The sequence below is a fragment of the Lontra canadensis genome, unplaced genomic scaffold (genome assembly GCF_010015895.1).
Source record: "Lontra canadensis isolate GAN:19392208 unplaced genomic scaffold, GSC_riverotter_1.0 scaffold111, whole genome shotgun sequence".
Taxonomy (NCBI): Eukaryota; Metazoa; Chordata; class Mammalia; order Carnivora; family Mustelidae; genus Lontra; species Lontra canadensis.
In genome coordinates, this window is record NW_022631105.1 from 1,821,425 (window position 1) to 1,845,927 (window position 24,503).

Genomic DNA, 24,503 nt, shown 5'->3' on the forward strand with positions numbered 1-24,503 from the left:
TCAGCCCGTATGGGTTCTGAGGCTTTCTCAGATTTCCTGTGGATACACCTGCTCCATGTCGTGCTCCTCTTATGGCTGAATTCTTATGCTTGTGCGCCTTCTCTGGACTCTGCGTCACGCCAGGCTGGGTGCCGGTGGCCTCCCTTCAACTTTCCCAAGGGTGATGCTGAAGCTCCGGTCTGTGTTCTCCCCCCGGCCCCAGATGCAGGCTGGATCTCTGCATGTGCTTCCTGGCCGTCGCCATCAGGAGTGCACACAGGGAACCAGCCACAGGGTGTGGGTGAGGCACATGTGGCACTGGGGGCCACGTGGGGGGGTCCACAGGTGAAGCACCTCCCCTGGGGCTTCTTGATGGAGGCCGCAACAGTCAGTAGGGTCCTTGTGTTTTTCATGCCCTCAGGAGTCCTACCTGTTGCTCTTCCAGTTTCTACCCACCCCCGGTCACACAGCTCATGGCTCAGTATGCTGGATGGAAGGACGAGTCCCTTTGGTATGCCCCACACAGCCCAAGAAGCTGGGTGCTCACTCACAAACTCTCACGTTCCCCTGCAGGAGAAATCATGATCAAGAAGATCTCTCTTGGGCCCTAGCTGTGCCTCCTTGGGAGAGGGGTGACATGGGTAAAGTGTAAGTCCTCTGGCCCTCTCCAAGGCATTCCCATGGGCGTTGTGGAGGTTTCCTTTGGAAACCTGGACTTCACAAAGTCTCTCTTGGATGTGGGTGATTGTCTGAGGCAGTGCTCTCCAGGGGCTCACAGACTGTGGCCAAGAGAAGCTAGTGCACCTCAGGGTCCACAGGAACCGAGGTGTGTGTCCCTATTACTGGACACATGGGTGGGTGAGACTCCTGACTCGCTTGCTCGGTGATGTTGGAACCCACAGTTCCCACAGAGGCACTCTTACCTGTGGTTGGATGCCAGACTGTTGTTGCTGGAGGAGGGCGTGGATATGAGTGAGGAACATTTTATTTGGCCATGCTGCTAATGTCAACCCCAGAAAACATTTTTTTCCTGATCAGAGTTTGTACATTCCTTGTTAAGTTTATTTTTAGGTGTTAATTATTACAAAGGGGTCCTATTCCACTGCACTTTGTATCTGATTCTTGTTGCTCTATAGGAAAAAATTGCATGTTTATCTTGAATTGGGATATCTAATAATTCTAATAACTCTTCAAATGATTTTATTAATTTAAAATCCATGTGCATAGACAATATATGTACTAAATATTATATAATACAAACACACACACATGGTATTTTGCTTTCTTGTATTATTGCATTGGCAAGGATTGGCCAAAGTGTGATAATAGATAACCTATTTTGCATCTTTAGGGTTTCAGTATCTGAAAAATATGTTTTTAGTTTCTGATATATGGTCTTTACTGTGATAAGGAAATGTCACTTTAGCTTGAGATTGCTGTCATTACTAAGAAAGGCTGTTTAGTATATTTTTGGTAAAGATTGAGACGCTTTAATATCATTTTTCTCAGTCATTTTTATATATTTCTGTTTCCTATTTTGATAGGAGGTAAATAATTTCAGATTTAAGAGCATGAATTTGCATACAAGTCTTATCATTTTAAAATGATTTCCACATCTATGGTTATGCCTTCCCTTCTGTGTGTCTACATTGTTTTATCTGTTTTAACCCTGGTGAGACTTTATCTTGTACTTGGTAGTTTTCCAATCACTGAAAAAATATTCACTTCTAGTTTCTCTTTCCTGAAATACCAGCTATTGGCTTCACTTACTGGTTTTACTTTTATCCTAATAAATTACTTCTTTTATCTTTATACTTTCTACTTCCTACATTTAAAAATTCTTTAGTGTTTAAATAGCTTTCTGACTTAAATGGTTAGTTCATTATTTTTCATCTTTCTTGTTTAATAATAAATGTGCTTAATACTAGTTGCCCTCTAAATACAGCATTAGCTATATACCATAGACTACTAGTGTGTTCACAGTCATAAGCACCAGGACAGTATGTAGACTCTGAATTTCCTGATGTGTTTTAATACTCCTTTATTTTATTGTGGTTTTCTATTTTTTCATGGCTTTTGCCTTTTAAAAAAAAAAGATTTTATTTATTTGAGAGAGAGAGAAAGCATGAGTGGGGGGGAGGGCTAGAGGGAGAGGGAGAAGCAGACTCCATGGTAAGCAGGGACCCTGATGTGGGGCTCGATCGCAGGACCCTGGGATCCTGACTTGAGCCGAAGGCAGATGTTTAACCAACTGAGCCACCCATGTGCCCTGTGATTTTCTACTTATTTATTTGCATTTGCCTCATTTATTTTTGAGCATGCCTTTATATAAGGCATTTTTATTTCATTTGATTCTAATGTTTCTCTCATAAGCAGTTGTTAGTGGATTTTCAATGTAATTCAAGTTTGTTATTTAATAAGGAAATTCATCTCAATCATGTTTGCTGTAATTACTATTATAGTTTAACCCTATCATGATACCTTGTCTACTTATTATTCTTTCTTGTTGCCTTTTCTTGGAAATCTTTTACTACCCCCACATATACATCTAACTTGGTCTTTACAATGGCTGTGTAGTAATCACTGTGTGGATGTTCCTTGGTGGCAGATTCTTTGGCTGTTTCTGGTTCTTTCTCTTTTATAATCATTGCCATAGTGAACAAGTCATGGATACATCTCAGCACACGTGTAGATCTGTAGGGTGACTTCTAGAGGATGGCTCAGAGAATTGTCAGCCAGGATGTACATTCTTCGTCCTACCGATGTCTTATAAGAATGTCCATTTCCCCTAGTTCTCATCAGTACTAGATAATTGTCATCACATTTTCCAATTCTTGCAATCTAATAGGTGAACAGTAAGAACAGGTTCTTACTTTTGTTTAGTTTTTTTTTTTTAATTATGAGGATATTCCTCATTTTGAATTTACTTGATCACATGCTTTCTTGATTGGGTTCAGGTTAAGCATTTTTGGCATGAAAGTGTAAAGGCGATGTTTTGTTCTAGTGCACTCTGTGCACATTAGGAGCACGTAATTTCAATCATTAGGTTGAGATGTCTGTTGGACCTTTCCGATGTAAAGGCTTCTCATACCCTTTGCAAATTATACATAATCTGTGGGTCGATGCTTTGAGACTTTGTGAATATCCTGTTCCTCAACCATCTTTTACCCAGTAGTTTAGAGTAATGTAATTTATTGATTTAAGTTCTCCACAAACTGTCACCTGTGTATATATCCAAATGGTCTGGATGCATCTGTACAGTCCTAGGTAATGTGGCATTCAATAGCCTTGTTCAGTATTTTCAGATTTCACTAAAATTATACATTAAAATTGTAGATTAACTGGTCTATTTCCTAGACTATGCCAGCAGGAGAGTTTGAAAAAGGTCGGAAAAAAATCATTAAATTGCAAGAGCCATTCAGTAAATGACAAAGAACTGGTCTGTGTAAGAAAGGATAGCCTCTGGGCTCTGGCCACATAGACACTCGGACACACAGCTGACCCTCTCTCTGCAGTCTTGCTTTTCACAGTGTCGGTTACCCACTGCGAACCATGGTCCTGGAGCAGACGACCCTCCCCTGACACATTGTCAGAAGGTCGGTATAGCCTAATGCTATGTCCCTCCCCTCCCTTCATCTCCTCACGGGGCATTTTGTCATCTCACATCGTCACAAGAAGGATGGGTGCAGATGGGTGCAGTAAGATATATTGAGGGAAAGAGAGAGAGAGAAACCAGTCATATAACTTGTATTATAGTGTGCTGTTGTATTTTTATAATTGTTCTGTCTTATTATTTGTTGTGGTTCATTTCTTACTGTGCCTAATTTATAAATTGAACTTTATCCTGGGTATGTAGGTAGAGAAAAAATGTAGTATATACAGGGTTTGGTACCATCTGCAATTTCAGGCATCCACTGAGGCTCTTGGAGCACAACCCCAGGGATAAGGGCGGACAGATGTGTACCCATACGGGCAATGAGGAATGATGACAAGAGCACCTACTACTAGTACTACCTACTACTAGTGTACTATCGGACAGTAAATGCCGTCATTATTTATTTATTTAGGGCAAGAGTGGGAGTTGGGGGAAAGGGCCGAGGGAGAGAGGGAAGCTTAAGCAGGCTTCATTCGCAGTGTGGAGCCCAATGTGAGGTTTGATCTTAGGCCCCTGAGATCACGGCCTGAGCTGAAGTCAAGAGTCGGATGCTTAACCAACCGGGCCACCCGAGTGCCCGTCTTCACTTACTCAGAATGGGGTTTGGCCATCCTGCAATCTGAACGGAACCACGGAAGACCATAAATAGCCAAAGCAATTCTGAAGAAGAAGAGCAAAGCTGGAGGCTTTGTCACTCCGGAGGTCAAGCCCTATTGCAAAGCTGCTTGTTCACAACAGGATGGTACCGGCACAAAAAGAGGCACCTAGACCAATGGGACAGAAGAGAAAACCCAGAAATAAATGCACGGGTTTATTTCCACCCAACATGGATGGAGCTAGAGGGTATCATGCCAGTGAAATCAGTCCGTCAGAAAAGGACAAATACCACGTGATCTCACTCATATGTGCAATTTAAGACAAAACAAATGAACAAAGGGGAAAAAAAGAGTGACACAGACCAAGAAACAGACTCAACTCTAGAGGACAAATTGCTGGTCACTGGAGGGGAGGTGGAGAGGAGACGGGTTAAAGAGGTGGTGGGACTAAAGAGGGCACTGGTGGCGATGAGCACTGGCTGGTGTATGGAAGTGCTGAGTCCCTAAATTCCGTACCTGATGCTAATGTCACACTGTAGGTTAACCAACCGGATTTAAAAAAATAAAATGAGGTTTGGGTTTATAGATTTCAATGTTTATGCCCAAATGGGACAAGTGAGTAGAGTGAGGAATGAATAAATTGAAATGAACATTTAGGAAAGTAGCAGAGAGAGCTGCGGATTATCGATTTAATTAACAAATAGATAGCTGAAGCAGTTATAAAATGCTTATTTGTGCAACAAATTGAGTAGGACAGTAAATCAGCACTTTTGGGGAAGAATGATCTGAATTACAGTGTATGTCTTTGCATGTGTGTGCACATTTGTGTGTTAGTGTCTGGGTAGAGATGTACAATCATTTGAGTCTCACAACTCTGCTTTATGTGAAGGCAGAGTGTAGCCTGTATTTTAAAAAATTATAATAAGATGATATATGCGAATGAAAAAATATTTACACACACAGGTAAAATGACTGTCATCTGTAATTAAAATTTTGTTAAGAGAAAAAAATTAATAATTTCTGATTTAAAAGCCAAGGGAATATTATATTAGAATTACTAAGAGTAATAATAATAATATATTAGAATTACTGTCAGACCCCAGGAGAGAGGAGAGCATGAGGGGAACACAGGAGAAGGATGACAGCTCACCATGAGTGTGAGCCACCCCTCGAGAGACGCCAGTCTCTGACAGAGAGGGAGGACGTGACAGACTGCCCGAAAGACAGGCTCAGCGTGGGGAGTGGCACTGAGGACCCCAGCTTAGGTTGAATCCATTGTCTTGGTCCACAGACAGGGGCTTTTTGAAACCAGATACAAAGGTCCGAGTGGAGGTGGAGGAAGGAGGGCAGCACACTGCTCTCTAAGCACTTAGAGCAAAGGCTCACATTTCCAGTAAGTTCGCAGCAGTTTTAGCCAATTTGTTGTTTCTTCTGTCAAAAGGATGGTGCAGACCAATGCAAAGCTTTTCTCATGTCCACCCCACAGGCAGAAATGGAAGGGGGGCTTTCACTAGGGCTCTGTCCTCGCTCCTTTCAGATCCTGTGCTCCCCAATTCATGCCATAAGGTGCACGAACGGCTCAGAAAATACAGTTTTTCTTATTCACAAGTAGAATGGCAGATTCTTTCCATAGCCTCTGCTCTGCCCCTGCCTCCACTTCTGCAACCAGCGGATGCTGCGGACGCCGCCCCCTCCTGGAGCCACCCCACGCCTGTGTCAGCCGGAGTGGACCCACCTGTGGCTTCTCCCCCCGAGCTCGGGCTGCCCTTGCCGCACAGGCTCACCTCCAGCAGTGGGTCCGTCTCCTTGTCTTCAGGATTTTCAGGATTTTAGGGTTATTGGTTCCTATATTGCATTTAATGTTGTCTTTCTCTCGAGGGCAGCTAAGTGTATTTTCTTAATTAAATCTGAGATTTAATGACATCATAATCAGCCAAGTTCCTGATTTTCTTTCGCACTCACTGATGACGACACTGCCTGGACCAACTACTTGAGTGATCAGGAAGGGCCCCGGGACAGTCTGGTGTCCTCTCGTTTGAGGGTCGAGCCTAAATGCACTTAGTTTCAGGATCCCTACGCAGTCCTGGGCTCTCTGGAGAAGACCCTCAGCCAGGGCACAAACAAGGCTGGCGAGGTTACGCGACGCACAGAGAGATGGCACCTTGGCCTGAGAAGGCCGGACTGGGAGTCTGATGAAAGCGTGACGCTTACGGTGAGTGTCAGCCTCTTCCCCCGGAGCACAGGGCCGCTGTCACGCGGGCTTCACATGCTAACGGACGTAACCGTTAGGGGAATCTTTACACAATAAAGGGCAATCTTCCATCACTTGTTACTCCAAACGGGAGTGCAGGCTCACAAAGCAAGTGTAGGGAGGAGCTAAACAAACGTGTAAGGGACACTTCCATAAAGATGATGGCAGGGAGGTGCAACTGTGAGTTTTATCTTCGCGATTTAAAGCTAACGTGATGTCAGAACGCCAGAGCCTCATCCAGTGCCGTCGCCGGCAGCATGGGCTACGACGACATCTGAAGCAGTCACCGAGAAGACGGGCTCGGACAACATAGGACGAAAGAGTTGTGCGTCTCATGGCCTACAGGGCGTTAGTCCTAGAGCAGCGCCGGGGGTTCAGGTCATGACTGTCCTGTTACAGGTGAGCACGGAGGCTGTGCCCAGAGCCACCAGCTGGTGAGGACGGGGCTGACGCTGGAACCCGGGCTAGCCGGCTCCTCTGCTCTACCCCGCCTTGTGGGGTACAAGGGTGGAAAACTGGTAAGCCAAAAAGTAAACATAAAACTAAAAAGTTGGGGCACCTGAGTGGCCCAGTGGGTTAAGCCTCTGCCTTCGGCTCAGGTCATGATCTCAGGGTCCTGGGATCTTGCCCTCGAGTCGGCCTCTCTGCTCAGCGGGGAGCCTGCTTCCCCCCACCCCCTGCCTGTTTCTCTGCCTACTTGTGATCTCTGTCAAATAAATAAATAAAATCTTAAAAAAAAAAGCTAAAAAATTATTCAAAGAAAGGGTAGAAACTGAGGTTATTTATTTCTGAAACTCACATTTTGGTGACCCCATGAAGCCCAATGAGACACCTGGTAAAACTGTAGCACAGTGGGAGCTCTATTTTTATAAATAAAAAATTTTAACGTGCAGCTCAGGGGATGTGAAAACTTAAGCTTTATCTATTCCTTCCTCTGACGAGATTATTTAAGCAAGTGTCATGAAACAGCCAAACCAAAGTTGTTTTGAATTGAAACTTCTTTCAATTTTATGATGCTTATGATTTAACTAGAAAAGAAAACCTAGAAGTATTTTACTGCCTGAGTTGGAAATCCAGGTGGAATGGGGTTTTAGCAGCTTCTCAAGCATCTGTAAAAGGCCTGCAAACGAAGTGAGTCTCTGGGCTTCACCGCCTCGGTGGGCCTCCCTGACCCCAGTGAACCACTGGTGGGCAGACTACCAGGAGAATCAAGGCCCTGGACCTACCTTTTCTTCAAAGAATTTTCTCCTCAACTTGGCGTCTGTGGGAGGAACCTTTCTCCTCAGGTCTTGGTACCACTTCCTGACCACGTGTCCCCTCCAGCAGGCTTGGATCCTGGAACACAGATGTTTGACATGACTCACTCAGGATGGCCTTGACAGGTATTTCAAAACAGGGGGAGGCCCTGGGGAGGCAGTGGCCAAGGAGGGAGGCAAAATCCCTCCTTCCCTGAAAATGAGTCACCAGCCGGCGCCACAGCTGGGTATGTCGTGGGGAGGGGGATGGACACTTCCTACCTTGTCGCACACTTTATTTTGAATAGCCGGGCTCCGTCATGAATCACTCTGGTTTGATACTGGTTCTTTCTACAGAGAGGGCAGGTTTTTTTATTTGTGAACTTTTCAAAAGCCTGGAGGCATGCCTGAAGAAGAACATTTCACTTAAAATTTTATGAGCAATTACTTATAAATAACATTCTTACTCCTAATGTAATTATAGTGTTCTTTTCTCTCATCATTATGAGACAGTCCAGTTTGGATTATGAAGGGAAGACGTTTCATCAGATGTTAACACCTTCCTCATGAAACTTGTTCCAAAAGTGAAATTTTACAAGAACATACATGCACATACATCAAAAACTTCTGAAAATCACTTGTGTCAAGATAGATGAGCCCAGTATAGAGGGCTACCATGCAGTCAGGTCACAGGAAGCAAGTTGCCACTCACTTTGAGGAATGTTAGTAACAGCACTGTGTTACACAAACACGTGTGGTTCTTTTGTCACATAAAATTTGTGATTTTCAAAACAGGATGAATTATTCTGTAGCCTAAAGTCAGATTTCTAACTCCGAGTGGTGATTATGGATAAAATAAGTGGTTCGTCTTGGGAGATTTTCAATGAGTAAGAGCTACTCGGCTGGCACCCTGCTCACTTTATTGGGGCAGGGGGGAGCGGGAGTCACTTACTCTGTGAAACACATGTGAACATGAAAGCAGCACCTGTGCATGAGAAGACAAAAAATGTTTGAAGTTTAAATTAGTGTTAAAAGAGCAGCAGCATAAATGCATTAATTAAAAGAAAAATTCTGAATGCTTAAAAGGTAGTCTGTGTTGTTTCTTTGAAAAATTAAAACAGATTAATAACCTTGATATTTCTAATATTTAGCATTTAAGATGAACACAGCACAGGCAAATAATTCAGTAAGAAAGACTAAGTTAACGACAGTCTGAAACATCAAACACACATGTCTGCTAGTAAGCGTCACAGCTTCTAAAATAGGTGTATTCCCTGGGTAGATCCTGAGAAAGGAAAGCAAGCTGGGATGTGTGTTGGGGGTGCCCAGCCCACACTGGGGTGTGGGGGGAAGGGGGAGCGGAGGGAGGGGACGGGCATCTCTACAGGGCTTTGTTCAGCTGAGCTGCAGTCCTGGAGTGCTTAGCATTGCAGCTCATTGACTGTGACGCTTAAACAGAGAGTTCCAGAAATAAGTCCAGAGACACTGGAATCATCTCTTCTTTCTCAAAAGTGGGAAAAGTATGCTCACAAGAAAATGTCACCTCTCTGTGGCCCAGAGTCCCCACCACACAGTGATACTCTGGGCCGTAGGATAAGGAGGAAGGCTGTGTGGTTCTCCCAGAACTGGGGGATGAGAGCAGGATACCAGTGCGGAAGGAGCATGTGAGGGGGCTGGTCTTACGGCCACTGGCTTCTGTTCTCTCCAGCGTGTTCGGCCAAGAGAAGAGATGGCGGGCAAGACTCTTGGGGATGACTGAAGTCTCAGACACATTTGATGTGATTACTGATTCAATTTCTTTGCTGGTTATGGGTCTGTTGAAATTTTCTATTTCTTCCTGTTTCCATTTTGGAAAATGTTTCCATTCCAGTTTGTAGGTTTCTAGGGATTTGTTCACTTCTTTCAGGTTGCCAGTTTTTTGGCATATAATTTTTCATAATATTCTCTTAGGGTTGTTTGTATTTCTGTGCTGTTGGTTGTGACCACTCCTCTTTCATTTATGATTCTGTTTATTTGGGACCTTTCTCTTTCTTTTTGATAAGTCTAGCTGGGGGGTTTATCAGTTTTATTCATTCTTTCATTGGTCTGCTGTTTGTTTCTAAATTGTTTATTTTTGCTCTAATCTTTATTATTTCCCTTCTTCTGCTGGTTATTGGCTTTATTTGCTTTTCCTTTTTTAGCTCCTCTTGGTGTAGGGTTAAGTTTCTCTTTTTTTTTTAATTTAAATTTTACTTAGTTAACATATAGTGCAATATCCAGTGATTTATCACTATGTACAACACCCAGTGCTCATCACAGTAAGTGCCCTCCTTAATACCCTTCACCCATCTATCCCATCCTCCCCTCCATCTCCCTCCATGAACCCTCAGTTTGTTCTCTATTGTTAAAAATCTCTTAGGGTTTATTTCTCTCTCACCCTTCTCCTCTTTCCCATATGTTCATTTGTTTTCTTTCTTAAAGTCCACATATGAGCGAGATCATATGGTATTAATAGGTCTTTCTCCGACTTACTCAGCATAATATATTCTAGCTCCATCCATGTCATTGTGAATGGCAAGATTTCATTCTTTGTGATAACTGGGTAATATTCCGTGTGTGTGTGTGTGTGTGTGTGTGTGTGTGTGTGTGTGTACATTTTCTTTATCCAATCATCAGTTGATGGACATTTGGGCTCTCTCCATAGTTTGGCTATTGTTGATAATGCTGCTATAAACATTGGGCTGTATGTACCCCTTCAAGTCTGTATTTTTGTGTCCTTTGGATAAATACCTAGTAAGTCAATTGTTGGGTCATGGGGTAGTTCTATTTTTAGCTCTTTTGAGGAACCTCCATATTGTTTTCCATAGTGGCTGTACCCGTTTGCATTCCCACTAATAGTGCAAAAGCATTCTCCTTTCTCCACATCCTCTCCCACTGTTGTTTCTTTTGTTAATTTTAGCCATTCTGACAGGTATGAGGTAGTATCTCACTGTACTTTTGTTTCCCTGTTGCAGCGTAATGTGGAGTATTTTTTCATGTGTCTATTGGCTATTTGTCTTCTTTGAAGAAATGTCCATTCATATCTTATGCCCATTTCTTCACTGGATTATTTGGTTTTCAGGTGTTGAGTTTGATACATTCTTCATAGATTTTGGATACTAACCCTTTATCTGATATATTGTTTGCAAATATCTTCTCCTATTCCATCGGCTGCCTTTTAGTTTTGTTGATTTTCCTTTGCTTTTTACCTTGATGAGGTCCCAATAATTCTTGCTTCTTGAGGTAGGTCTGTATTGCAATATACCTTCGTCTTGGGCCTGCCTTTGATATATCCCAAAGGTTTTGGAATGTAATATTTTCATTTTCATTTCCTTCTATGTATTTTTAAAATTTCTTTTATTTCCTGGTTAAGTCATTCATTCTTCAGTAGGTTGTTCTTTGACCTCCATGCATTCATGGTCTTCCCAATTTTTTTCTTGTGGTTCACTTCAAGTTTCATAGCATTGTGGTCTGAAAACATGCATGGTATGATCTCGATCTTGTTGTGCTTGTTTAGGGCTGATTGTGACTCAGTACGTGATCTATTCTGGAGAATGTTCCATGTGCACTTGAAAGGAATGTGTATTCTGTTGCCTTAGGATGAAATGTTCTCAATATATCTTTTAAATCCAGCTGGTCTAGTGTGTCAGTCAAAGCCATTGTTTCCTTGTTTTTCTGCTTAGGTGATCTGTCCATTTCTGTAAGTAGGGTGTTGAAGTCCCCTACTATTATTCTATTATTATCAGTTTTCTTGTGTTTATTATAATTATTATTATTGCTATATTTCGAGATATTATGCATGAGCAGGGCAGAGAGGAGCAGAGGGAGAGGGAAAGGGAGAGAGAGAGAATCCACCACGCTGGGCATGGAATCTGATGTGGGGCTTGATCTCACAACACTGAGATTGTGACCTGAACTGAAATCAAGAGTCAGATGCCTAACCAACTGAGCCACCCAAGTGTCCTTCTTTATTATTAATTGATTTATAAATTTGGGTGCTCCTAAGTTGGGGGCATAAATATTTACTTACCATTGTTAGAGCTTCTTGATGGGTAGACCCCTTAATTATGATACAATGCTCTTCATCTCTTGTTATGGTCTTCATTTTAAGATTTAGTTTGTCTGGGGTGTCTGGGTGGCTTAGTCAAACATCTGCCTTTGGGTCAGTTCATGATCTCAGGGTCCAGGGATCAAGCCCCATGTCAGGCTCCCTGCTCAGCAGTGAATCTGCTTTTCCCTCTTTCCTTGTCCCCCCCACCTTACCCCCCGTATGTGAACACACTCTCTCAAATAAATGAATATATGAATAAGTATAACCATTCTGGCTTTCTTTTGACATCCATTAGCATGATAGATGATTCTCTGTCCCCTCACTTTCAATCTGCACGTGTCTTTAGGTCTAAAATGAGTCTCTTATAGACAGCATTTCTTGTTTTTTTAACTGTTCTGATACCTTGTGTCTTTTGATTGGAGTATTTAGTCCATTTACATTCAGAGTGATTATTGAAAGATACGAATTTAGTGCCATTGTGTTACCTGTAGAGTTGGTGTTTCTGGTGATGGTCTCTGTTCCTTTCTAGTCTTTGTTGCTTTTGGTCTCTCCCCGCCCCCAACTCAAAGAGTCCCCCTTAATATTTCTTGCAGGGCTGGTCAAATGGTCACGAGCTCCTTTTTGTTTGGGAAACTCTTAGTCTTTCCTTCTATTCCAAATTAGAGCCTTGCTGGATAAAGTATTCTTGGCTGCATATTTTTCCCATTCAACATGCTGAATATTTCCTTCTGCTATGTTCTGGCTTGCCAAGTTTCTGTGGACAGATCTGCTGTGAACCTGATCTGCCTTCCCTTACAGGTTAAGGACTTTTTTCCCCCTTACTGCCTTCAGGATTGTTTCCTCGTCTGTGTATTTTGTGAATTTGACTGTGATATATGTCTTGGCGATGGCCAGCTTTTATTGAATTTTATAGAATTCTCTGTGCTTCTTGGATTTTGATGTCTGTATCCTCCCCCAGATTAGGGAAGTTTTCAGCTATACTTTGCTCAAATAAACCTTCTGTCCTTTTATCGCTCTCATCTTCTGGGATGCCTATGATACGAATGTTTTTGCATTTTAATAAGTTGCTAAGTTCCTTAAGTCTACCTTGGTGATCCATTACCTTTCTTTTCCCCTTCTTTTCAGCTTTATTACTTCCCATAATTTTATTTTCTATGTGACTGATTTGTTCCTCTGGTTCATCTATCTTCATTTTATGGCATCCATTCAGGTTTGCACCTCAGTTATAACATTTTACCTTTCATCCTGACTGGATTTTAGTTCTTTTATCTCTGCAGTAAAGATTTATCTAGAGTCTTCTATCCCTTTTTTCAAGCCCAGCTAATATCCTTAGAATTGTTGTTTTAAGTTCTAGTTTAGACATCTTACTTATATCTGTATTGATTAAATCCCTGGCCATATTATCAACAATAGCCAAACTATGGAAAGAGCCCAAACGTCCATCAACTGATGAATGGATAGAGAAGAAATGGTATATCTATATCTATACCTAAGAGAATATTACTCAGCCATCAAAAAGAACGAAGTCCTACTATACATATGCAGTGATGTGAATGGAGTTATATTACGCAAAGTGAAAAAAGTCAGACAAAGACAAATACCGTATGATTTCACTCATCTGTGGAATTTCAGAAACAATACAGGTCAATATATGGGAGGGAGAAGTGAAAAAAGAGAGAGGAAAACAAACCTTAAGAGACTCTTAAAGATAGAGAACAAACTGAGTGCTGATGGAGGAATGGGTGGGGGATGGGCTGAATGGGTGATGGGCATTAAGGAGGGCACTTTTCATGTTGAGCACTGGGTATTGTATGTTAAGTGATGAATCACTGAATTCTACTCCTCAAACCAATATTTCACTGTATGTTAACTAACTAGATTTGAAGAAAAGAAAATCACTGGCCATCAGTTCTACTTCTTGTTCTTTATTTTGGGGTGAATTCCTCCATCTTAGAAAACAAAGAAAAAAAAGGAAAAAAAGAAAAAACACAACTAGATCCTGGGTGTGTTTTGGTCTACTTGTTAAAAGAGGCTAGATCTAAAAAAAAAAAAAGCAACACCAAAAAACACCACTCACTCTCTCTCTCTATATATATACATATGTATATATATATACACACACACATTAAAAATTAAAAAGATAAAGAATTTAAAAAATTGAAAAATAAAAAAATATCTTGTATTTTTATATAAGATTTACATATATTTTATATTATATATAATATATAATTTTATATATAATATTCTATATAATATATAGTAATATATTTATATATATTTTATATAATTTTATGAGATTTATATATAAAATATTTTATATATTTTTATAAACATATTTTTAATATTTATTTTATATATTACATATTATATATTTATTTAATATATACAATAAATATATAAATATATAATATATAAATACATATTTATTTTTTATTTTATTATTTTTATTTTAATTTTATTATTTATTATTTATTTATTATAATATATGTCACTATATTTTATATATTTTATTATATATTATATAAAATATTTTATATATTTTTATTTTATATATTATATATAATGTTATATATAATATTTATATTTAGAAAAAAATAAATATAAAAAGAAAGCTAAATCCTATTTCCCCTTAATTAAGCTTTGCAGTACTCTATGACCAGTAGACTTGGCACCTGCAAGGTGTTTGTGCTGGCCTTCTTGGGCAGGAGCTCGTCGCACTGATTCTCAGATGACTTGCTCTAGTGGAAATGCACCTGCAGGGCGCAGGGGGGCAGGGCTTGGTGTAAGCGTGCTAGTCTCCACTCGGCTGCACTGTACTGCTCCCTGAGGTGTTTTGTCATTGATGGGTGGGATGAATATGGCAGCGCCATGCTCTCTTGCCCTGGAACGGAAGGTTCTTGGCTCCCCTTCACTCTTCGGTGAGCCCCCACAGAAGGGCAATCAGTCACCCCTCTTGTGTTCCCAGCTTCCCTCAGATCCCTACCTTCACCCTCTGCCTGCGTCCAACCTGTTTTATCCCAGGCGGGACTGGGTTTTATCACTCCACAATTTTAGGGACTCCTGTGGCATGGAACCATGCTGTTCCTCTGGGGGAGTGTCTCACTATGCTTTTGCCATTTGCCTGGACCATGCCAGGAAAGTGGTCACAGGACCACACAGCAGTGCAGAGTTTATGGTGAGGTGGAGCAGAGAGCGGGCACCCGGACTCGGCCTGCAAGCAAAGTCCCCGCTCCTACGCCTGCAAAGAGCGAAGCACGTTGATGCCACCCGTTCTTCTCGCAACCCAGGGTAACCTCAGACCACCCTATTCACTCCTGGGTCCACCCAGCCAACCCTCCTGAGCATGTTTAAGCCAGGCATGACCCCGGCGGTGGCAGACTTCTAAAACGTGAGACTTCGTCAGATATTGCACTCTGCTCTGTATAATCCCTCGCGGTGGTCTCTGCAAACAGGGCTCCTTTCCTGCTGCAGTTCCCACAGTGGCAGCTGTCTCAGATCAACTCCCTGCACCTCCTACTTTCCAAAAGGTGGCTGCTTTTCTACTTACAGACTTGTGGTTTTGTTCTCTTAGTCCTCAGACTGATTTATTGGGCGTTCAGAACGATTTGATGATTATCTAGCTGTGTTTGAGGGACAAGGCAACCTTAGGGTCCCCCTACTCTTCCTCCATCTTAACTCTTCTCCTTTCTAGAATAGTCTTTGGGTGTTTTATCAATAGATATTTGATTATCTGTACTGAATAACTTTGTACTTCCATATATTTAAAGTATTAGACTTCTACATGTCCATAAATGTTTGTTATTGGCAAACATTCTCTGAGATAACAATGAATGATTAAGTTGTCCTAAATGCACTAAAGATGTCCTAGAAGTTGGGATTAGACTCTAGCTGACCATGCAAACGTTTCCTGAGCCACCCCACTGTGGAGCGCTAGACTTATTTCCTCATCTGTTAAATGGGTACAGAGCTCCCCTTGGTGATGCGCAACAACTACTGGAGTCCGAAGTACTGAAATCATCAAGCGCTGGGGAAACGCCGACTGTTGTGCATGAGGAAGGGAAAACCTGAGCACAACGACAGTAACTAGCTAAAAACGCAAAATAAACACAAGCATCTATATCTAACGAAGCGGAAATAAGAATTTAGTGAGAAATGTATAAAAAACAGAAGAGAGGAAATGGTGGGGATGATGTACCCTGAGCCCCCCGCTGCCCTGCCTCTGACACTCAGTGTAAGTTTTCATCCGCCATACAGCAGTCGGGCTCAATACTTACAGCACAGTAAAAAAGGAGGTTGCTGGGGCCGGAAAGGCTCCGTGTGGGTCTATTAACTCTTGCTACACTAAAATACTAAATTATACTAGATGATGATTCTGTGGTTTAAGGGTTAACATTTTACGAAAATACCTAGCTTTCATATATGTAAGATTAGGTCTTGATAGAGCACTGGAATACAGTAAGTATACTTAAAATAACTTGTAAAATTAAATTAGTGAAGAACAAACGTTTTATGATTGTGAACTAACTTGTTAACGATGAAACTCATTAAAACAAATTAAGTTTGAGAGTTAAGTGTCAGGTAGAGAGTAAAGCTGGAAGTTTCCCAGGCTATAAATTTTGGGCCCGCTTTGACTCTGTTTGCGGTTTTTTTCCCCAGCAAATGTCCAAGTGCCTGCTCCGTAGGAATCACAATGCTGCACACATGGAAAACCACTGTAGGGCAGCCACTAGCTTAAAATAAAACACAAAATTCTAGCAGTGAAAGTGTCCCTAACTGCCAGGAGATGACAATAGATTAGGCAGACATAGTATGTACAGGGAAACCTATGACCGAGATTGATTGCATTTTATCTATTATGTCATCAACCTTCTTGTGGTAAAGTTTACGAATAAAGATTATTAAAAGATTTTACTTAAAGATTCTTACACAAATTCTTTGGAGATATGCAAGCCTAGTTTTTCATTTCTTTTATCATTTCAATTCACAAAACAACTTAAAATTTCCATTTGCTTTCATTCTTCCTGCCCTGGCCTCCTCTTAGTGGTGCCTCCAGTCCCTCCTCAGCTATTTCCAGCCAGCAGAATGGAAGCATTCCTTTTGTATGAACTTTATACTTGAAAATATCATTTGGTAAATAAACAAAACTCTTTGATAAGGGTGTTTAGCCTTTCTTACACACACATTTTAATTAATGGAAAAGAAAACGTAAAAGTATTTGAGGTCAGATAGGCAGAAGAAACTAGAAAAATGAAACCTGGGATCTTAGGCTCCAGCTCAGTCTAGTTCCCAAGCCTGCTTATCTGATCTTCAGGCTACACACCTGGGGGCGAAGTTCGAATTCTTCTTTGCATATCGGGCACGGCTGCGCCGAGTCCCCATGCAGGATGGATCTTTGCTTCACTTTTTCCCATTCATCTGAGGATAGTAGCGGTGTGGGAGGTTCAAAGAGGCCCAGCTTCTGTGCTGAAGTTAAAACAATACGAAACAGAACTTGCAATCTATTTAGAATATAGAACTCAGATACAGTTTAATGACATCATTGTGTAAACAAATTTGAAAGTAAAACATACCATGTAATTCCACCAAATGTTGAATGCTAATCTTCCATGGTGCATAGAAGTCAATGGTAATAATACCTCCATTTGTGGCTTATGCTTTTATTTATGAAGGATTCCCCACACCTATATCATGTTCACAATGTCCTCTACAGGAGGCAGGACTGCTATCCAGTTTTCAGAAGGAAATTTGAAGAATACTAGGCTTTCACATGTATTGGCCAAAGGTTCTCACTGTTCACCTAATTTGTCTTTCAGGCTTCAGTGTTGTCTTCTGCCAGTTTCGTTTAGTTTTGTTTTTGCCACCAGTGACCTTCACAGAATGAGTATCTGTCAGGTTCTTCTCTTGCTAAAAATTCTTACAATGTATAATTATCGTCAGGATCAATTCCTTACTTCAGCAATATTTGAGAGCCCACCATGTGTCCCCTCTGCGTCAAGCATAGCTTACGTCCCAGTAGGAGCTGCCGCAGCTGGGGCACAGTGCTGGCAGGGTGCGAGCACCAATGTCCATCCTCACACCACCCCCAAATGAGGGAATGGGTACAGTGCCACCCTGTGGGCTCTCTTCAGATAGAAAGTGAAGTGTTACATCTACAAAACAAGAACAGGAAGTTGTACCAGGAACATTCAAAGTACAAAAAAGAGCTCTTAAAAATCAAAAATCTTATAGTAGAAATGTGAAAGTCAACTCAAATACTGGAAGAGAAAGTTAAAGTAATCTCATAGAAAGTAGGAAGATGAGATAACACAGGAGACAGAAGATAAGAAAACTAAAGGACCAGACTAGGAGGCCTGACATCTGAAAGACAGACATTCCATAAAGAAAACAGAAAATCAAGAGTAAAGATCTTAAAATAGCCTAAAACAGTTCCCACAAGAGGATGTGAGTTTCTAGTTTGAGAGGCCCCAGGAAGGCCCAGAACAAAGGATTCACACCAAATCCCACCACTATGAAACATCACAGCTGTAGGGTCAAAAAGCAGATTTCAAAGTTTTGTGTGTGAGAGACACAACAGGTCTCAAAAAGGGTCAGAAGTCAGAATTAGATCAGACTTACCACCAACACCACAGACACAAGAAGGCAAATCTTTCAAAATTCTGAGAAGGACTCCCATACTGAAATTCTTTACCAGCTATCAATGGACTATGATAGGATAAAGCTACCTTTGTGCCCATAAGCTTATACACTGGTCTCTTCTGCACTCTTTTCCAGGAAGCTGCTGGAGGAGTGGCTTCACCCCATTGAGGGCATAGACAAAAAGGGGAAGCTGTACGATCAGAGAGAGAGGAGCTAATGCAGGAGAACCGAAGGGTATTAGCCCACAGGGTGATGCCAAAAAGACATCCAAGGCTAATGGCTCTGTGCCAGCCCCACAGAACAACTGGGCCATAGGGGAGCAAAGTAATGGGAGGTTTTAGAAGGAATGTCTCCACAAAGATGAAATCGGAAGATCACCCACTCTGTTTCAGGGTATGGAAAGAATATACTTCTGAGATTTTGGGGAATGAATTTTGGGCCTTTTTATGCCAGTTATTAAGACATATTACAAAACTATTATGAATTAAAACAGTAAAATCCTGACATAGAAACAGAATCCCCTAATCATACATCCTGACCCTTCCTCCCTCTCTTGCATGAACTTGGAAAACTTGGGAAAGGCAAAATGTGGTGCTGCTGGTCAACCAAGAAAGGACAGAGGGTGGTTTTAGGGAAAAATCTAATGTAAATTTTTCTATCAAATGGTTTTGCAAATACTGTATGCAAAATAAACTGTGATGAGGTCTAAATGTGAAAGGCGAACTGTAAAGGTAAATAAAATGTGGTTTTGAAAACCTTTGTGATCTCAGAATGGGTAAGGATTTCTTAAATCACCCAAAGCATAAACAATAAAGAGAAAAACTGATGGATTTCACAGTAATCAGAATGAAGGTTTTATTCAATATAAAATAACACCTAAAATTAAAAGACCGTGCCAGACTGAGAGGTCTCAGTGGCTCCATCAACAAGGGATTAGTATGTAGAATACATAAAGAGCTCCACGAAATCAGCAAGAAGAGACCTGAGTGCAATACGATGTATAGAGAATAACAAAGAGCATATGGTTCAACAGTTACTGGTAGCTAATATGCATAATAGTTAAAAATTCCTTTTTCACAAAAAGCTTCTGGAAAAAAACCTCATTTACTCTTTTTTAACCTCACTCTTTTTCCAAATTAGGAAGTTCTTCCTGATGTCTAATTTAAACCTTTCCTGCTAAACTATGACAATCATCTAGTTGGTTGTCTCCATAAATTATATATGCACAAGAGACCCACTACATGACTGAGTCACGTTCTTCCCAGTGTCTGCATGTTCTCGGGCTGTGCCATTTCCTAGAAGACAAGTAGCACTGTCTGCAGTGCAGCGGGAAGTTATGAGTGGCCACTGGTCTTGCTGCAGCCACAGGCTCCCCTTACACCGTGCAGCAGCCCACAGGCTTCCCTGGGCCTCCTGCAGCCATCACACTTGCATGAGGGAGCAGCGCCCCCTGACAAACCTAGTTTCCATGCCCAGCATGGTGTAAAAATCTTTTCTATTTCTAAATTTACCATTTAAAATAATTTGAGACTTGCAAAAGGTTGTAAAGCCAGAATAAGGAATCCTCATGGGCCTGTTACCCACTTTTCCCAAATGTTAGTATTTTCATATCCCTAGTTCAACGATCAAGGTGAGGAAATTAACGTTGATCTAACACTGGCAATTAATCTGTACTCCTTACTGGATTTTGTTCTTGTCTCATGGAAGTCCTTTTTTTGGACTCAGATTACATATAGCTCTCAGTTGTCACGTCGCCTTCGTCCCTTATATCTGGGACAGTGTCTCTCTCCTCATTTGCTTTCCTTGACTTGATACTTTTGTTTGAAGAGTAGGGGCCAGGAAGTGTGTAGTGTTTCCATCAATTTGGGTGAGTCTGATATTTCCTCGTGGTTAACTTCAGATACGCATATTGGGAAGAATACCCTGGAGGGGATGCTGCACCTTTCTTAGAGCATGAGATTGGGGGGCATGTCAGCATGTGTCCCTTTGGTGATGGCACTTGGGTCACGTGGATAGGGTGCTGCTATAACCGGGTCCCCAGTAGTTGGTGGCTGTGCTTCCGTGATGCGTGATTACACTGGGAGGCCGTGCCCACACCCTATGTCTCAGCAGCCACTGACACTTGTTCTCACTGTGCTGTTGGCCGGATGGGGATTTTCTATTTCTGGCCCCATCTATGTATTTATCAGTTGTCATTCTACTGTAAGAGAGAACTTTTTCTTTTCCATTATTGATTGATTAATTTCCACCTATGTGGATTAGTGGATATTGATTGTATTCTACTATTTTTATTTTTATGTAGTTCTATCTTTATTTTCTTGCTCATATCATCCCCATCATCATTTTTAAACTTTTGTACATACATTCTTTCTGTAAGATTATAAATTAGAATCATTTCTGTTCCAGGAAAAATTATAGTATTAATCTCAACTAGATTCCTTAGCTCTAATAAGCCAAAATATGAAGGAGAAGGTTAACTTACCTAAAGTTAATGGTGGTGGTTTTGGATCAAGAACATATTCTTTTTCTAGATCTTCCACTTTAGGGCCTTGTATAGTTTTCTTAAGTCCAGTATCTATTATTGCTTTTGTGTTTCTTTTTAGAGATTTGGATCTGTTCTCTCTCTTTTGTACCTTTGTCTTAGAATGATCTGCTACTGAAAGATTTCGAAGTTGAAGATCATGTAAAATGTGATCTTGTAAAGCAACTGCAGTGACTGCTAAGTTATCTTGTTTAGATGAATGACCCTAAAAATTAGGGGAAAAAGCCTTATTTATGGAACATTTTGTAATATATCATTTGGAAGAAACCTTAAGCTTTAGTACTCAATCTGGGTGAGATACTAGACCCAATGTAATGGTGCAGGATGCTTGACCCACATTACGGAAGTGTGGGAAAGCCCAGTCTCCTCATTTACGTTGGTGACATAGTAATGTCTTTCCAATTGTTTGCAAGGGTCTTAAATATATGAATTAATTCATTATGACCTATAAAAGCTGTGCATGCCTAAACACATTCTGCTTTACTACAATTAAATTAGTCTCCAGGCAAAATCTTGCTTCCATAATATGAAAGCGAATCCTGCGTTTAAGTACGTGCTCTTTTGGCAAAAACTTAACACAGAATAAAACTGCTGGGCGCCTATGAAGTGCTTGCAGTCGGTATATGGTGGATAGTTCCTCATTGGAGCAAGGTTTGCAACTATATTTTTATACTTTCAAACAGCTGAATTAAAATGTATGGAGCACTGGGTGTTACAGGCAAACAATGAATCACGGAACACTACATCAAAGACTAATGATGTACTGTATGGTGACTAACATAATGAGAAAAAAAGTACAATGAAAATACAAAAAAACAGTCATGAGTAAAACAGTGTTTGTTTTATTTAAAAAAAATTTAAAATTTAAATTCAATTGATTAGCACATAGTGTAGTATTAGTTTCAGAGGCAGAAGTCAGTGACTCATCAGTTGTATACAACACCCAGTGCTCATTACATCGTGCCCTCCTTAATGCCCTTCCCCCAGGTACCCTAGTCCCCCACCCTCCTTCCCCCTCCCCACTAGCAACCCTGTTTATTTCCTATGATTAAGAGTCTCTTATGGTTTGTCTCCCTCTCTGATTTTATCTTGTTGTATTTTTCCCTCCCTTCCCCTTTGAGCCGTAACTTCCACATATGAGTGAAATCACAGGATAACTCTATCTCACTTAGCAGAATCCCCTCCAGTTCCATCCACGTGATTGCAGATGGCGAGATTCATTGAAAAGACTGTTTTCAAACAGGATTCTGTACCTTGTTTTTTGACATGCTGAGTCAGGCACACTTGCTCCTCGGCTCTATCAAGTTATATCATCTTGCCACATTCCTTTAATTCTTCCACTGTAAAGACAGAAGCAACAGGAAGTCCAAGTTAGAGAGCGTGTCAACATCTCTTATGAAGTCCGGAGGGAAGATCCGTTTGAGAGTCTGCCGGATACGGGATGCCCAGAGAGCACTGGTCTAGGCGACGCACTGGATTCCAGCGAGACTCACTCCAGTGGTGACGGGTTGGGCCCCGCCCTCCAAGGTCCAGCGGGCTGGAGGGAGCATATGCACTGGAAGGAGAACATCCATTGCTCAGATAATGTTATACATAAATACGTACGACAAATGTGAAGCTGAAAAGATCAGAGAATAGTTAAGTGAAATACTTTTTTTGAAGATTTTGAGAGCGCACGGAGAGGGAGCAGCAGACTCCCCGCCGAGCAGCGAGCTCCATGCCGGCTCGACCGCAGGACCCCAGACGACCACCTGGGCCGAAGGCACACGCTGCCCCGACGGGGCCCCGCGCAGCGCTGTCAGTGAAGCGCGTCTCAGGGAGAGAGCACTGACACCGGGATGTGCAGGTCAGACGAGAGGGAGGGGACACACGACACTCCGGGACAGAGCGGCACGGGCCCTCCGGAGTGCGGCGCACGGTTGTGGGGAACCGCGTGCGCCCTGGGGCACACGGCGTACGGGCCGCCAGCGGTCAGTCTGGGACACTCAGGACAGGCCGCGGGGGCCGACCTGGCGTCCAGCCTCACTCTGGCTGCTCCGGACACTGGCCGCCTCGGACTGGCAGCCGCGTCCCCAGGAAACAGCGTGACGACACAGTCCCCGATGAAGCCCGCTGTGTGCAGCTCCCGAGAGGGGCTCCGTGCAGAAGACACGCTGCAAGCGCTGGTTCTGCCCCGGGTCCCCGTGAATCCCGCGGAAACAGCGACCTGGTCCGTTCGGCTTCAGGCAGGTGCAGCGCCCGAGGACGAGACGGAAGCGAACAGCCGTGGCCGCGGGGCGCTCGAGACGCGGCTGTGAGGACCAAGGGACCTGGACGCGCATCGGGGTCGGACACAGGCGTCCGGCCGCCTCGGGCTGCACACGTGGCGGCGGCGGAGACAGCCGCGGGGCGTCCCGCACAGGAACCCGCCGGCCGCGCTCCCCGCGTCCTCGCCGCGCTTGCGGTCCCTTCTGGCCTCAAGGCGCGTGTGAGAAGCCTCCGCCCGTGACATCCGGGCGGCGCCGACCGCACACGTGGGCCGGGGTCTCCAGACCGCCGGGGGCCCTTCCAGAACCTTCCTTGCGCGCCCGGCCGCCAGGGCTCACGGCCCGCCGGGCGCTCCTCCGCACGGGCCGCAGTTCCCCGCAGCGTCTCCTCCGGGAGCTGACAGCTTTGCCCCGTCACGCCCGCGGCGTCCCGACCGCTCCGGGGGCGCGTCAGGTCCTCGTGTCGCTTGACCCTCGGCCGCTGCAGTCCTCGCGCAGGGGGCGGAGCCGGCGTCGGAGCCGGCGTCGGGGGCGGAGCCGTCGGCCGCTGCAGTCCTCGCGCAGGGGGCGGAGCCGGCGTCGGAGCGGCGCCGCCGGGGGGACGGTGCCTTCCGGCGCGTAGAGACCCGCTGTAAACCGCGCCCGGGCTCGGTAGCGAGGGCGACCACCGGCAACCACCGGCGGCCCGTCGCGGTGGCCCTCCCTGGTGTCTGGACCAGTCGCCCCGAGCGCCCAGCGCGCCCGGGTTCCCACGCTCTCCGGGACCCCTACCTGCGGGCGCCGCCCGGTCACCACGTCGGGACACCGTCCCCGCCTTGACGCCCTCGCGACAGCGGCCACGATGAGCCCGCGGTGCTGCGGACCGAGGACCCTCCCCGCGGCCCCTCCCTGCCCGCTCGCTCCGGCAGCTCCCGCACCGACCCCGACCCTCGGCCTCCGCGCTGCTAGCCGTTGCCGAGCAACCCGGTGCGCATGCTCAACCGCCGCGCCCCGCCCCTCGCGGCGCCCAGCTCGGGGCCACACCGCGCATGCTCGGCGGCTCGGCCCCGCGCCCCCGACCTCCCCGGCCTTGCGGGCCGCCCGGGCGCTCCCACGCGGCGCACGCTCCCCGCCCCACCCCGCGCAGGCCGCCCCGCGCTCGCTCGCGCCCTGGGTGGACGTCCCCGAGCCGCGGACATCTGGGGTCTCAGCGCGTTGGACGGGCTCTCAGCCGTCCCTCCGAGCGCCGTTACCTCGGTCCGTTCCGGGCGCGTGTGCACCTGTCGGCTCACGCGTGTTCAAGTCGCGGCGGGTC

The 24,503-nt window shown here is 43.8% G+C and overlaps 1 protein-coding gene across 2 annotated transcripts in view; it reads right to left on the reverse strand.

Moving 5' to 3' along the window:
• The window catches only part of RNF32 (ring finger protein 32), a 38,906-nt gene extending 14,780 nt beyond the window's left edge, over positions 1–24,126 (reverse strand). The window contains exons 1-7 of one of the 2 annotated variants that reach the window (XM_032840205.1): positions 23,981–24,126; positions 22,217–22,303; positions 20,904–21,168; positions 17,106–17,248; positions 8,669–8,701; positions 7,999–8,123; positions 7,708–7,816 (exon numbers count right to left, since the gene is read on the reverse strand). In XM_032840205.1, the coding sequence (XP_032696096.1) occupies positions 7,708–7,816; positions 7,999–8,123; positions 8,669–8,701; positions 17,106–17,248; positions 20,904–21,168; positions 22,217–22,231 (690 nt within the window). In that variant the 5' untranslated portion in view covers positions 22,232–22,303; positions 23,981–24,126. The remainder of the gene's footprint in view (positions 1–7,707; positions 7,817–7,998; positions 8,124–8,668; positions 8,702–17,105; positions 17,249–20,903; positions 21,169–22,216; positions 22,304–23,980) is intronic. The other variant, XM_032840206.1, reaches the window with a different exon arrangement.
• Between the last annotated feature and the right edge of the window lie 377 nt (positions 24,127–24,503).